General features: G+C 44.1%; 1 protein-coding gene across 13 annotated transcripts in view; it reads right to left on the bottom strand.

Annotated features, from left to right (window-relative positions):
• The window catches only part of TSNARE1 (t-SNARE domain containing 1), a 731183-nt gene that overhangs the window by 130754 nt on the left and 584116 nt on the right, over positions 1-16313 (bottom strand). Inside the window, exon 13 of one of the 13 annotated variants that reach the window (XM_075920035.1) lies at positions 13224-13291. The exons of the other annotated variants lie outside the window; for them this stretch is intronic. Within the exon in view, the coding sequence (XP_075776150.1) occupies positions 13247-13291 (45 nt within the window). The 3' untranslated portion in view covers positions 13224-13246. The remainder of the gene's footprint in view (positions 1-13223; positions 13292-16313) is intronic. 13 annotated transcript variants of the gene reach the window in all.

Genomic DNA, 16313 nt, shown 5'->3' with positions numbered 1-16313 from the left:
ATGCTCTTTAAGCATTGAAGTTAAAGACAGATTATCAGGAGGTGACATACCTTGGACAGGTTTGGTTCAGGCAAGGGGTGATAGAATCATAGTTCTGCCTGGTCATTGTGTATCACACCATGCACATCTGTTTGCATATGGAGCCATCAGGTAATCAAGACTGTAAAATTGGCAAACAGGAAAACACAGTAGTTTATGAATGAAGATCAAAGGGTTGTTTTGATATACAGTGCACTCCTGTTATATGAATGACATTGGTCCTGGATGGATTGATTCTTATAAATGGGCTATTTTAATATAGCAATGATTTTGTTTCAGTGGTTTTAGTCACTATGGGTGTGTCTAAACTACATGGCTCCGTCGATGGAGCTGATCAGCAGAAGGAAATGAAGCTGCGATTTAAATAATCGCGTCTTCATTTAAATTTAAATGGCTGCCGTGCTGAGCCGACAAACAGGTGATCAGCTGTTTGTCGGCTCAGCGCGCTAGTCTGGACGCTCCCACGCCGACCTGAAAACCCTTTATCGACCTCCCCATTATGCCTCGTAGGATGAGGTTTACCAGGGAGGTCAATAAAGGGCTTTCATGTAGACAGGGGAGCGTCCAGACTGCCCCGATCTGCTGACAAACAGCTGATCGGCAGAACGGGGCAGCCATTTACATTTAAATGAAGCCGCGATTATTTAAATCGCGGCTTCATTTCCCTTTGCCGAACAAACAAATCTACATGGCTCCGTCGACGGAGCCATGTAGTCTAGATGTACCCTATATGTGGTTGAGTCTGATATCAGTGATTCTTATAAATAGAGTGCACTGTCCCTGGGGTTGCAAGAAGACAGACAAGTATACTTTATTAGGGGACAAGTTGGCCACATGTTTTGTCTCATGAAAAAGGATCTTAACCAGCCTTGGCTGAAAAAAATGCTGGAAGTCTTTGGGGGTGAGCTTTAGCTGAATAAAACTAAGTTGTAGAATAGGTTTTAAGATTTTATTGTAGATGTAAGCATCTGTTTCCAATGTTACTACTTGCCATCCTTTGAATCTCTTCTCTTCCATTAAGTAAGTGTTGGTGTGTTTTTATCATAAACATATTTAAGTGCTGTGTTAAGCAGAGCAGAGATCTGATGTGGGATTGGAAAGCTAGAGTGCACTGCTTTTTTGGAAGCCTCCAAACTATAAATACTGTGAGTGTCCAGGGCCTGGACACATCAGGGAAATGCTCTAAGAGCTCGGGGTTGGAGCGTGCCAATCACTGACTTCAAGGACAGCGGGCGAACTTGTGTTGCTCGAAGCTGGTGGAGTCAGGGACCTGATCCATAGCAAGAACAGCCAAACCTTCCTCATGCTCAGGCAGGTGGTTATAAGAGGTACCTCATACCTAGGCACACCGGGCATCATCACAGTGGCATCAGCAGCAGGACCTGGTGAAATTCTCCCTGCAGTACGTAAAGAACTAGCTGAAGCAATCTTCAATTGCTTGCAATTATCTTCAAAAACTTATGGCGGATGGGTGAGGACCCAGAGGATGGGAGAAGGAACACCTTTTTCGCCCATAAAAAAGGAGAAACTGAGGCACTGAGAACTATAGCAGGGTTTGAACAGGTAGGATATCAGAATGATCTGCAATACCATTCCCATTTTGAGTGAGAGTTTCCAAGGCAAAAGAGTTTCCAAGACTGTGAATGGCTCGCTAACTACAAAAGCAGCTTCTCCTCTCTTGGAATTCACACCTCCAGATCAGCTACTAGAAGTGGGCCTCATCCTCCTTGATTGGATCCACCTCGCCATCTCCAGCCTGATCCTGGCCTGCATATTTATACCTGCCTCTGGAAATTTCCACTACATGCATCTGACGAAGTGGGTTTTTGCCCACGAAAGCTTATGCTCCTACACTTCAGTTAGTCTATAAGGTGCCACAGGACTCCTCGCTGCTTTTGCAGATTCAGACTAACACGGCTACCCCTCTGATACAAGGCAAAAGGGCATCTGATAGGCATCTTCCTCCCATTTGTGCCTTTCAAAAATTACCCTCCTATTGCCTAAGACTCAAGCCAGACATCATGAACAATGGTGTGTGAACAGGGAAGTAATCAAAACAAAAGCAAAAGAACCCTGTTCACTTCATCTTCAATGGAAATAAAGGCAAAGGCCAAAATGGTAACACAGAAATGTAAATATGGGTGAAGCTGATTGCAGTTTGGTTAGGAAGCCAGGATTAAACTTTCACATTCTCGTGAAAGATGTGAAGATTCTTGTGAAATCTGAAATGACCACAAAAGGTCAGGACCCTGGTATCAGAAAGACAGCAGGCCAAACCCTCACCTGGGGTAAATCCATATAGCTCCATTAACGCTGATAGAGGTACAGTGCTTTACACCCGGGGAAGAACTGGGCAAACACCACCAGCAGAACTGTCCCTGCTCACACCATTTAGGCGTGTTGACTCTGACAGTGCTGCGGACTGAATGTCCACTTTCACCATCACCTTGGTTTTGCTCCATCTTTGACTGGTCCCAGTTTTGCTTTGGGCCTGGTCCTGCGGGGAACAGAGTGCTTCCTTCAAAACAAAGTGGTCCCAGGATCTTGCCTGAGGCATTCAGCACTTCTTAAAGAGACCCCCGTCAATGTCATTGGGCTTTGGATCTGGTGTGAGGCCCTTAACTTGTGAAATCTGTAAGGTGATAGCCCTGGGGTGAGCAGCTGCTGACAGTCCTGCATAACAGAAGACCTCAACTTCCATTACGACAGGATACAAGTCTTGAATACAGTAGTCGTGGCAAAAGAAACCTCCAAAACGCTCTTCGATCCTTACCCTGGCAAGTGGCCATTCCCCAGTTGCATGAAGTCCTAGAAGGGTGGCATCTCCATCCCTAGAGGTGTTTACGTCCTGGCTTGACAAAGCCCTGGCTGGGATGATTTAGTTGGGGTTGGTCCTGCAGCTTCTGAAGTCTCTTCCAACCCTATGATTCTATGATTTTATGGAGCTGAAGTGATTTGAACAAACCCAACAGAGAAACCATCTGGGCTCCCCCTTTGCTCTGAACAACAACAAAAAATTATTTAGGCATATGAAGAAGACAAAACATATGCTCAGAGACACAGATGGGCAGCTCATTCTCTGTGTTTCATCTGATGGCATGTTTTGTCTCCCCCCTACTTGCTCTTCTTAATACCTTTCCTCCATACACGTTTCCCCTTGAAATATGCTTGCCGGTTTCCTCCTTTTACTCAGAATACAGCAGCATGCACAGTTTTTATGCAAATTATTTCCTTAAATTTTTATGACGTATGCTGAATGAAGCTCTTTGCCGTGAACATCCTTTATGATGCTATAAATGTAAAACAGCCTTCAAATTATCCACATTCCATTGACATGGCGGAATGAAAACCTGCTGAGGAGGCATTGACTGGAACGTGCAGGAATTCAGGAATAAAATGACTTTTATTGGTTGTAAAAAATCAAGGCTTTAAATGGAGGTATTTACATGTTTAAAATAGTAAGGAAGGCGCCTGAGAAACTGAAGAGCCATTTCATTTTTTTCCCTTTTGCGACATGAAGATTAAAATAAGACATAAAATAGTAGAATTACTGCAATGCTTTGTACTTTAATCGAACCTTTTGCGCTAGGATCCCAAATCCTGTGATAGCTGGGAATTTTCAAAGACGTCTAAAGGATTTAGGGACCCATATTAATGCAAATCGGTTGCCTCACTCCCATAGGCTGCTTTGAAAATCCCATCCTCTAAACGTAAATTAATTAACCCTAATTCACAACACTCCTGAGAAGCCGATATTTTTTTCCTCAGATGGGAACATTGCGGCCCAAGGCATTGGCGACTGTCAATGGGAATGGGAAAGCAGAACTCTGGAATCACAGCATCCACCTCGATCGTACTCCATTTCACCTTTTTCTCATTGCAGGCTAGGACGTCTGTGCGTGCTCAGTGCTTCAGTGGGAGGCAGAGCAAGTAAACAGTCTTTGCACAAGAAAGTCCAAAATGGAGACTTTCCTGAAAAGTCTGTGAACACCCCCTACCATTTCCCAACTTGTCAGGAGGAAAGACCGGAGGACTAGAGTGCAAAAAAGGTAAAATCACAGGACTTCTCTGTGAGTCTTGAAGTCACTGCTTGAGTATTTTGCTGGGGACAGATTTGTTGCCATGATTGGCATTCACCTTTCCACCGCCCTGATCAGGAAATTGTCAGCATTGGCCTTCTGGACACTGGTACTAGACAGAGATTAACTTCAGGGGAAGGATATAGTTTCCATGGTGAAAAAGAGGATCTCCTTTGGCTGGGCAAGATATGTTCCATGGGACGGAAGTAGCCTGCCTAACACTTTGATCCGGTCCACAGATTGCATCTGTCTGCTTACTATTAATGTCCTGTTGCTGGTGCCGCACAATTCCTAGGAGGTAGCCCAGGCAGGAGGACCTTATTTAAGAGCCCCTGGTCATGGTGTTACCCTGGCAACGTGAACCTTTTAAATAGTCACAGCAACTCCAGGAGGCAGGCCAGCCACACAGCAGCACCAAGGCGAGGAGCTATGAGCCCTTTGCTGCTTTTTTAATTCAAAGCTTCCAGGCCAGGCAACACTGGAGGGAGGAGGGGAAGGTTAGCACTCACCCCCACCCCTCCTGCTCTAAGGACCCATCCCTCCCAGAGGGGAGCAGAATTGGCCCGTGACCAAAATTCATGAAGTGAATTTTGCTGCAAAAATTATTGCCTGCCCGACTATAGGTATATGAGTACAGCTGTAAGTGGTGGTTTGAAATGATTCCCAGAGAAGGGGTTTGTTATTTCACCTGTGCAATGTTTAGCTTACACCAGGGATCTGCTCCATCCTTGCCCTTGCTCAGGGCTTTATCTCAAAGCCCCAACAGCCCCTCTCCAGGGTTCTGCAATTCTTCCTACCTGCCACATCCGGTCTTCAGCCACCAGCCCTGGGTCTGCAATCTACCCTCCACACTGACCTAGCCAAGGTTCTGCTGCCTTTCCAGTCAGCCAGGCCAGCCATCCCTGGGTCTGCCTGGCTTAAGCTTCAGTGAGGAACAGACAAGACCTTGGCCCAGTAGCGTCTTTATACTGGCTTGCTGGGCCCTGATTGGCTGCAGCAGAAGCAGCCACTCCAGCTCGCCTGGAGGACTTCTCCTCAGCTCTCTTCCCTAAGGCAGGATGTGGCATGGTCACAAGCCTCCAGCAGGGGGCTTCGGGCCTAGTCCACCTCGTCACAGGTATCTAGCACAATGAAACCCTGACCTCAACTGGGGCCCTTAAGGGTGGCTAGAACATGAACAACAACAACATAAAGCCTTATGTGCTGTAGAATCCCAGAGTGCATCGTAAGTGTAAACTGATCTACACAGAGGGCAATTACTTTCCCTACTCCTGAATTGCTGTAGCCTCTGGGGTGGAAGTTTGTGCATTATAAACAACACGCAGACACTGCACGGGGGGCGCTGGGACTGACTAGTGATCTCTCTCAAACTTGTTCCTCAGCTGTCTGCACTTAAAAGAGAGTTAAAATGCAAGCCACAAAACAGATGACAATAAATTAGAAAGCCAGCAGTCTGCAGAGTAAGTTGCACACACTCCACAACAAGCTATTGAGGAAGAAATATTGCCCTACATTGTATTAAGTGCTGCGAGTGAAGATGGAAGCGCAGCCTTTGATGAGAGTTACAATAAGGGTCTGAAGACCAGCCATTTGTGTCCTGCAGAACGCCGAGCAATAATCTTACTATCTAAAAAGGACGCAGGCTGATGGGAAATGGTGGGTGTGCAGACATCACAACACCAAGCACAGGAGCCTCGGCCTATGGGTACCACGTCCTCCTTCCTCACAGTGACTGCAGCAAATCAGGATACTCCGCATCTTTCAAGGTCTCAACCTTTGTATTTGCTTCAGCGGAAGCAGGGTCAGACCTGAACATCACCTCTGTGAAAATACAGCTTGGCAAAACCCACCCTGAAATTGTATCCGCTCATGCACAAAGTGTACTTACTTGCCCCATTTATTTGTGATAATTACAGTATCCAGAGGAATTTGCATGAAAAAGGTAGAGCAATTTTTCAGTCCAGAGTTCCCATATAGTAGAAATTGCACTTTTGTTGGGGTAGCTCCTGCACCCAGCTCACTATAGAGGGGGCTCATCTAGACTATGCTGAAGTGTCAAAAGAGGATATGCAAATTCTCTGGAAATTTGCATATCTTCTTCCGATCTCACTTTTGAAAGTGGAGCTTTTGCGTTTTTTTCGGCACCCCCCCTTTTTCGAAAAGCCGCTCTTCCTCAAAAAACGAGGTTTACACGGTTTTTCGAAAAAAAGGGAGGGATTGTTGAAAAAAACAAGTCCAGCTCTGCTTTCGAAAGTGAGATCAAAAGAAGATATGCAAATTCCTGCTGAATTTGCATATCCTCTTTCCACACTTTAGTGTAGTCTAGATGAGCCCAGGGTGTTTCAGGAGAGGGAAGGAATGTGCCCAAGAATGGCAGAGCCCTGCTCTGCTACACCGATTCCCTACCGATATTAGGTCTCCTAGGGATTTTATGCCAGTTGCATAAGCTCCCTGACTGCTGTAATTAATGACAGGAACAGACTGGTGCTCAATCAGGAAGCCCTCGCCAGCTCCCAGATACCCCTTCCACCATAACTGTGTGGAGGCTGAATTCATTTTCCTCGTGCTGTTTTTGAAGGCGCTAAGGACAATAAGTCATGTCTGGTTTCCATTATAACTTTTCCTGCAATTAGATCGAAACATAAACTAGGGAGCATGCTTGGTCTGAGAACCGCACTTCCCTCTCGGCTGCCCCCAGCATTCACTGAGAGGGCCATAAATGAGCCAGCAGCAGCTTCATAATTCTGGACTCTGTTCAATACCAGTCCTGCCAACATACACAGAAAACTACAGGCTACTCTGGTCTATGCTGCAGAATTATGGCTCCCCAGGGTGGCAAACCTGCAGCTGAGAATACCTGGCGTACAGCTTTGGGTTCGCTGCTTTTGTTCCACCTCATCCCCTATGCCAGGGGCTGTGGGAATGTGTGTGGGGTGGGGGAGGGGGGCGACATGATGCCTGCCAGGCCAGTTCTATGCCAACGAGGGACTTCCTCCACAGAGTGACCGTATTTCCCAGAACAAAATGGGACATCATGTGGGATTAGCCAGAGTCCTTCCCCCAACCCTGTGCAGGGCTGGCTTGAGTCGCTTGCCTAGGCCCAATGACACAGGGGTGGGGGAGGAGGGGAAGGAGCCAGTTTCCCCAGGTCCCAGCAATTCAGAGGGGACCCCCATCCTCCCCCTTTGAATTCGTGTGGCTCTACGGGCTGAGGGGGGCACTGGCTACTTCACCTCTACTGCCCGAGGCCCTTCTCGGGTTGCAGAGACGCCCCCCACACCTTGCCCCGGGGCCCACAGCGGCTGTCAGCCATGTTGCGCTCACCCGAGTCAACTTCCCTCAGCAATGCTGGCACAAGCTACTCACTCCAGTACCCTGCCCTACACAAAGCTGGAGCTAGTGTTGCTGCTCGCTCAAGCCCTGCCTTCCCCCCATATGGAGCAAGCATTGCGCTATATTCCCCCACATGTTCCTTCGCACCCTACTATTTTGACAAAAATTGACATTTGCCCAAGAGCAAGTTCCCTTTTGTCCAGGACGCTCAGGCCAAGGCTTAAAAAAGGGACAGTCCTGGCCAAAATGGGGCATATGGTCATCCTCTCCCATCTAGGAAAAGCTTTCGTGTCTTTTTGATCTGCCAGATCAGCACAAAAGGTTCTGACGGTGGCAGAAGCCTGGCCTCCTGTATTCAAATATTTAAATACATTATCCTTGATATTTCTCACGCATGCAAGGAACACGGTGCCAGCCCTCCAGTGGCTAATTTAATAAATCCAACTTAGTATAGCTTTGTGAAGTCGATTTAGCCTAATTGCTAAATTGTTTCCCTTACATTTCAAAGTTCAAACAATCTTCAGGAGGTGTTTTTATTACAGTCTCCTTGTCATTATTTCCCCCCCTTGGGTCAAAAATGGACCATTGTCTCTACAGCACTTAATTATCTTTATGAGCCCCGAATTTTCTGCAGCCATTGGAAAATAGTTAAACTCTTTTGGATGAAGAATCAAAATGCCATGTTAATTTTTCCCAGGACATTGTGACATGAATTAAAGGAATCGTCTTTGCTCTGTTGCCTTTAGTTTACATAAAAGTTTGATTCATTTGTAATTCTCATTATATTTTTATGGTATTCATAGAGCAAGATGAGCTCCCTCCTATGGCACATTTAAGAGTGATACATATCCATGCCTGATAACTACACACTCTGAAACCTAGACGCAAAATGACCAACCTGGTCCTGCACTCCTGACGTTAATAGCTCGTTTGCCATTGAATTTAGTGTGAGAGGCATCAGGGCTTATAATCTGACAGAATCAAGGCCAATGCTCTAAATTGGCTGCCTACAGCTAAACACCTAAATCCACATTCAGGCACTTAAATAAAAGGGGTCTGATTTTCCAATATGATGAATGCCGGCTCTTCCCACGGAGGTCAATAGGAGCTACAGGTGCTCAATACTTTTGAGATTGCAGCTACTTTCATTTAGGCATTGACAGAGGCCTAAAGCTAAGCCCCCAAGCTTTATCTCTATTCGCTATCAATTAAATGATTACATTTCATCATGCTGGGCCAAACTGACGCGTAGTTTCCTAGACCTGAAGGACCTGTTGTGATTGTCTGGTCTGATCTTCTCCATAAAATACCCCTCAGAAACTTCCCCCAGATAATTCCTTTCTGAATTTGAGCATGTCTTTTAGAAAAACCTCCAATCCTCATTTAAAAATTGCCAGTGATGGAATTTACTCATGTTTGCAGCGGCTTAGCAGTGGGAGGAGTCATAGGTGAATCCTGAATTATGTGGATTATCTAAAAGTACTTTGCACTATGCCAAAATTTTTACCCTGTTCTAGTAGAAAACAATCCAGAATGTTCTGCCTGTTTTTTGATGTCATAGGCTTTCCCGTAGACCTTAGAGTCATAAATAATAGACTAGTGTGAGCAAAACTGCACCTGTATTTACACCCTGCACAAAACTGTAATAGTCTTTGTGAAAAAATATGCCATTTAAAAACTAATAAAACACCGATCAATGTTCTTACATTATGTATGTAGACAATATGTATTGAGCATTATGAGTGTAAGTGCAAATAACGACTAAAATGTGTTTACCAGAGAAGCCTGGGGTTTTTCAAAGTCAAATGAGAAGTTGATGCTTCTAGCCACGTGTCAAAGTTGATTGGCAAACACCTGTAAAATGGATTTTTTTTGGCAACAAAGAGGGACAACGGCATTTTAGCAGACAACATGGATACTCCTTCACCACAAGGCTCCATTTATATTTCCTCACAGCTGGAATGAATTTTGTTTAGGGTTTACTGAACTGTAAAAGTGAGGGGCCCAAGCATTCCAAGCTCTCTCACCTCTCTCACACACACACCTAAGAAGATACAAGAATCAACGGTTGGGGGACTTCTTGGTCTGAGAATTTGGTCTGCAACATTGCTGGCAATCTGTGGTAAGGGTTTTAACTGGACCAAATATAATTTGTTAAAATTTAGCTACCAGAAAGTGTTTTTATTTTATTTCTCTTGCAAGTACATTTAACTTTAATACCTTATACTTGTAAAATCTCTTGTAATTACATCTAACTTTAATACCATGTACCTCGTGCAAAATCTCTCTCTCACACTTGTGGGGTTTTTTTAGCCTAAACTAATCCAGTATTGTGTTTGAAGTGACCTGTTTGGCTACCTCCATTTAAAATAGGAAACTGCTGCATATTGATCCCTTAGGCTACATCTACACTGTGGAGCTACTTTGTGATACCAAAAGTATCCCAAAATAGCTATTCCATATCTTTTGAGCAAGCCCATTTTTTCAAAATGTAACAGGCTCGCTATTCCGACATCCCTATAAACCTCATGGCACAAGGATTAAGAGATATTTCAAAGTAGCGCTCTATTTTGCAATTAACATGAAATAAGGTATGCAATTTGTGTCGCTTGAATTCCATAGCTTATTTCGAGGGAAAGGTGCAGTGTAGACACCCTTCTAGAGGGAACAGGCCTTTAATATTTGAGCAGGAAAAGGTGAGACATGAAAACGTGTTTTGGGGAAAATTCAGGAGTCCAAGGTGTCTGGGGGGAGGGGGACTCTGTTCTGCTGATTCGCTTCAGTCCAGAGATAACTGCTCAGCCAAGTGCCATTTTGAGGTTCACTTGCCTGTGATTTCAAATCCATTGCCACCACAATGTTTGTTTTGCTGTGGCATGAGCTTTGCTCCATCTCTGCTATTGGTCTCCCTCGCCCAGTCTTACTCAGTCCATCCCCACCCACCTTGCAGGGGTAGAGCAACCTAGTAGGGAATCCAGATCAAAAGACGTTCTTGATGCCTGGGATAGGGCTTCTCACTTCTAGAACAAAGCCCTTTCCATTCTCTGATGTGCCAGAGCTTATTACCCATCCCAAATCCATTGCTGGTGCACCCAGTACCCCTCCCCAAAGCATATCCTGCACAATTCCTCTGCCCTTCATGAATACAGTTATGATAATAATTCATTCTCACATTTACATAGCAAACCAAACACATTCCAGAAAAAAACAACAACACTCGGTAGTGGAACGATGGGTAAATGACATTATAATTTATGTCAATGAAGCTGGCCAATGCTGGCTTGTTCTTTTCCCAATAAAGGAAGCAGACCACTCCACGGGGTCTTCTAGCAATGGGTCCTATACATGCATTTTACTATTGGCGCCAGAGAAAAACCTGCTGAACTGAGTCTCAGAGCCTGTGTCAATAGATTTGGACCTGCAGGACTCAGGCCATGGGGCTAAAAATAGTTGTGTAGATGTGCCAGCAGGGGTTGAAGCCTGGGCCCAAAACCTGGCAAGGGGGGAGGGTCTGAGATTCCAGCTCTAGCAGGAACATCTACTCTTCTATTTTTTTCCCAGAACCCGAGCCCTGAAAGCCTGAGTCAATAGACCAGGCTTTGAGATTCAGTACCAGGGTTTTTCTTTGCAGTGTGGACATACACAAGATGACTCAGAACCCCTGTGGTAGCAGACCCCAGAGAAGCAGACTTGTTTTGGAGAGGCCTCCGTGGCATTTCCTCTCCTCAGTGAGTGAAGTAATGTAGCCACTGATGTACTGAACTGACCACAGAGTGGGAAGAAAAAGAGGTAAATAAAAAGCTTTACTCAAAGAAGGAGGGTCTGCAAGCTAAGACTCCTGCGTTCCATTGCTAGCTTCCTGACTGGCTCTTTTTTTATAGCAAAAAAGTCCTCAAATAAAACTGCTATATAAATGCTAATTATTATTGTTGCAGGCTCAGCAACAAACGAAGGGGAAGGTGAAAACTCTACAGACCCCACCTGTCAGGAATTAATGAATCTGTAGGCTTTGCCGTTGAATGCTAAAATTCCCTTTGATGTGATGAAGGATGATCAGTTGTCAATGCACACACAAAACTGAGAGGGAAAACTGATTTTGCAAGAAGCAGTTCACAGCTAAACTCTGCCCCATTCTCTCCCATTTCATGGGATACTAACCAAAGAAGTGACTCCAAGTAGCTATTAATTTGCCCAATTACGGCTGATAGATGTTGGTTTTCACTTTCCAGAACCCATCTCATTCCTTAAAAGTTGTCAATTAGTCCCTGTGTGACATTACGGCCTTCACCAGACAGGGATTTCAGGGCTTATTTGGGCAGATTTTTATGTCATTCAATAATATGTGTGTGTGTGTGGGGGGGGGTATCTGTTGGTGTGTGTACTACGTCCACAAATTTATACTCGCAGGCATGAAAAAAGAGAGAGAATTTAGTTTCTTAGCATTTCTACTGTGGAGTAAACAAACATGCTATTTAATCTTAATAAAAAGAAAGGTTGAATAACGCAGTCTGCTTTCAGTGACTGAGACCAACCAGATGTAAAATGCCCATTAGCGTTAGTACTATATGACAAATTGCCTACCTACTCCAGTACTTTATTTGATATAGAGTCTTTCCAAACAACTGTGCCCCCTGAAATACTTTAGAGTTAAATAATAGTATCACATAGTTAAATACCATCAGAGGAAGGCAGAAATTAGCAGGCGAGGAAGAGAGAAGAGCTTTCAATTGAGGTTTGAAATGAGACAGAACAAATGAGGAAAGTGCACAAGCTGTAGAGAAGGCTTTCCAGCCTTCAGGCGCAGTACTCTGGGTTGTAGCAGAAAGGAGGCCATTGCTAAATAATCAGAGAGAAAGAAAGTCCATGATGGAGATAAAGCCATTTCCCTGTAGTGTAGATGTGATATTTTGAAGTAAGCAATTTCGGAGTATTACTTCTGGAACATCTTCTGCTGAAGTAAGGATGCAGTGTAGATGTACTTTTAGAGATTAACATAAATATATCATATCATGTGCTTTCATGGGTAAAACCCACTTCATCATCTATAAGTTCATGATACTAAATTTTTTTTAGTTTCATAGGGTAAGTCTACACTAAGGACAAAGTCGAATTAAGATACACAACTTCAGTGACGTTAATTGCATAGCTGAAGTCAAAGTACCTTAACCCGTCCACACTGCAGGAAGTCGAAGGGAGAACACTCTCCCTTTGACTTCCCTTACTCCTCGTGGATGCAGAACTACCGGCATCAACCAGAGCACCTCTCTCAGTTCAAATTCGCTATTTTAACTAGATCCACTAATTCGAACCCTGGAAGATCGACAGTGACAGTTATGATCTTCGTCTGTAGTGTAGACGTACCCTAAGGGTCTAAGGGTTATTCTGAAATAACAAGGAGAGCATCCACACTACCAAGCCTGTTATTTCGAAATAATGGGCTTGTTATTTCAAAATAACAACTCCTGCTTGTGAAGAGGAATTATTTTGAAATAGTTATTTTGTGAATTATTATTTCAGCCTAAGGTGCCACAGGACTCCTTGTTGTTGTTTTTTTGGGGGGGGAGGGGGTTAAGTTATAGACTAACATGGGTCCCCCCTGAAACAATTTGTAGTAGGTTAATTATTATTATTCCCACATGTTCTGTGTTACACTGTGACAAACTATCATATGGAGGCACTGCAGCCTAAAGGGCAGGTAATGTCCCACACTGCAATACCAGGGTGGAGTCCAAGGATGTAGTCCAAGGATGTAGATTTTTTGAAACCATTGACCTTTGTTGGCTAAAGTCACATTCTCAGGCCAAATGTTCTGCCCAGGCATTGTGCAGCAAGGCTCCCATCTAAGGAAATAGGCATTAGATGATTAGCCCTTGGGGAACTAATCAGATTCTAGTTAACACATAGAAATCACCGGGCTTTGTAAGTATGGTGAGGTGCTGTGTCCGAGATTAAGGGGTGGAGGGTGCTCTGGCAGTGGGAAGGGAGAAATAGGAAAGTTTTCCCAGAATCTCTTACCTATCCCAGCCCTTCACTCTTACAGGGACCTCATTACGAGTTCTTAGCCTGTCCCTACAACCAGGAATCAGTGGGGAGGAGTTGTGTAGAGAGGAATCTAGCAAGGTTCCAGGAGAAGGAACGGACCTGCAGTGGGGATAGCAAAGCATTTAAAAAAAGACATAGTAAAAATGACAGATGGGTGAAGAGAATGGAACAAGCAAACTAAGCTGTCAAGATGAAGATAGGCACAATCCTATCTCGTTCCATGGGCTTTAGTAAGCAAAATTCTCATCTTGAGTAAATGACAGAAACTTCACTGAAGTTAATGGAACTACATCTTTTACACGAGGTTTCACACACTATGGCTATGTCTACACTGGCCCCTTCTCCGGAAGAGGCATGTTAATTTCCAACTTCAGAATAGGGAAATCCGCAGAATAGGGAAAACCTGAAAGTAGGAGTAAGAGATCCTCCGGAAAAGGGCTTTATTCTGGAGGATCGCGCCAGTCTAGACGCTTTTTTCCGGCTTTTCCCCAAGCCGGAAAAAAAGCGGCGGACATGTTTATTTAAATCCCGCGGGGGATATTTAAATCCCCCGCGGATTTCCCTATTCTGAAGTTGTAAATTAACATGCCTCTTCCAGAAAAGGGGCCAGTGTAGACGTAGCCTTTGTATATATAACCCATCACCTGGCCCCTGTAAGTACTGCACTACTTATTCTGTGTTCACTGTTGCTGTTTGATGGCTTAGTTACACGCATACATGAATGGCAAATAGGGTTAGGAGTGGGAGGAAAAGGAAGGAGTAGAGAAAGAAAAACAGTGGTAGAGCAAAAGAAGTGGATAATTGGAGGGATGATGTAGCTGAACCTGGAAAGATGGTATTTATGGGCTTTGATCTCCCTTGTGAAAGGTTCCTGGAGAAAAAGGATTCACCTAGGATATTGTGGATGATTTTGTCACTCATACTGGTATGCTTGTTTCACTGGTATAACTGTCTGAAGAAAAACACGCCATTTCTTTCTTGCAAATCTTATTTTCCAGAATCTTCTTTTCAGGAAAAAAATTGTCCTTGTCTGTTCTTATACACTTAGTTAAAATCACAATCAAGAAGTGATAATAATAACAACCTTAATAATATATTTAACGTGTCTTCACATTATTTCCCTCTTGTGAAACACAAGCAAATATGGCTTTGATTTCCAGCTAAGTGTCCAAATATCTCAATAAACTGAAGACCTTAATTCCTGAATTCATGAGTGCAGTATCCTCCTCCATAGCTCCCCCACACATATTGCCCCCTTCTGCCCAAAGTCCTGCTGCATCTTCCTTACCTGCCATGCCAACCCCACCAATCCCCTCCATGAAACCCTCTCTCATTGCTATGGCATCATAGAATCATAGAATACTAGGACTGGAAGGGACCTCGAGAGGTCATCAAGTCCAGTCCCCTGCTCTCATGGCAGGACCAAATACTGTCTAGACCATCCCTGATAGACGTTTATCTAACCTACTCTTAAATATCTCCACAGATGGAGATTCCACAACCTCCCTGGGCAATTTATTCCAGTGTTTCACTACCCTGACAGTTAGCAACTTTTTCCTAATGTCCAACCTAAACCTCTCTTGCTGCAGTTTAAGCCCATTGCTTCTTGTTCTATTCCCAGAGGCCAAGATGCACAAGTTTTCTCCCTCCTACTTATGACACCCTTTTAGATATCTGAAAACTACTATCATGTCTCCCCTCAATCTTCTCTTTTCTAAACTAAACAAACCTAATTCCTTCAGCCTTCCCTCATAGGTCATGTTCTCTAGACCTTTAATCATTCTCGTTGCTCTTCTCTGGACACTCTCCAATTTCTCCACATCTGTCTTGAAATGCGGTGCCCAGAACCGAACACAATACTCCAATTGAGGCCTAACCAGCGCAGAGTAGAGCGGAAGAATGACTTCTCGTGTCTTGCTCGCAACACACCTGTTAACGGATCCCAGAATCATGTTTGCTTTCTTTGCAACAGCATCACATTGCTTACTCATATTCAACTTGTGGTCCACTATAACCTCTAGATCCCTTTCTGCTGTACTCCTTCCCAGAGAGTGGCTTCCCATTCTGAATGTATGAAACTGATTGTTCTTTCCTAAGTGGAGCACTTTGCATTTGTCTTTATTAAACTTCATCCTATTTACCTCAGACCATTTCTCCAATTTGTCCAGATCATTTTGAATTATGACCCTATCCTGCAGGTTAGTCACAACCCCTCCCAGCTTGGTATCATCTGCAAACTTAATAAGTGTACTTTCTATACCAATATCTAAACTATTGATGAAGATATTGAACAGAGCCGGTCCCAAAACAGACCCCTGAGGAACCCCACTTGTTATGCCTTTCCAGCAGGATTGTGAACCATTAATAACTACTCTCTGAGTACAGTTATCCAGCCAGTTATGCACCCACCTTATAGTAGCCCCATCTAAGTTATATTTGCCTAGTTTATTGATAAGAATATCATGCGAGACCGTATCAAACGCCTTACTAAAGTCTAGGTATACCACATTCACCGCTTCTCCCTTATCCACAAGACTCGTTATCCTATTAAAGAAAGCTATCAGATTGGTTTGACATGATTTGTTCTTTACAAATCCATGCTGGCTGTTCCCTATCACCTTCCCACTTTCCAAGTGTTTACAGATGATTTCCTTAATTAGTTGCTCCATTGTCTTCCCTGGCACAGAAGTGAAACTAACTGGTCTGTAGTTTCCTGGGTTGTTCTTATTTCCCTTTTATAGATGGGCACTATATGTGCCCTTTTCCAGTCCTCTGGAATTTCTCTTGTCTCCCATGATTTTCCAAAGATGCTAGCTAGAG

This window comes from Pelodiscus sinensis, chromosome 2 (genome assembly GCF_049634645.1).
Source record: "Pelodiscus sinensis isolate JC-2024 chromosome 2, ASM4963464v1, whole genome shotgun sequence".
Taxonomy (NCBI): Eukaryota; Metazoa; Chordata; order Testudines; family Trionychidae; genus Pelodiscus; species Pelodiscus sinensis.
Note: the sequence above shows the minus strand (reverse complement) of the source record. Positions and strands in the feature narration are given on the sequence as shown.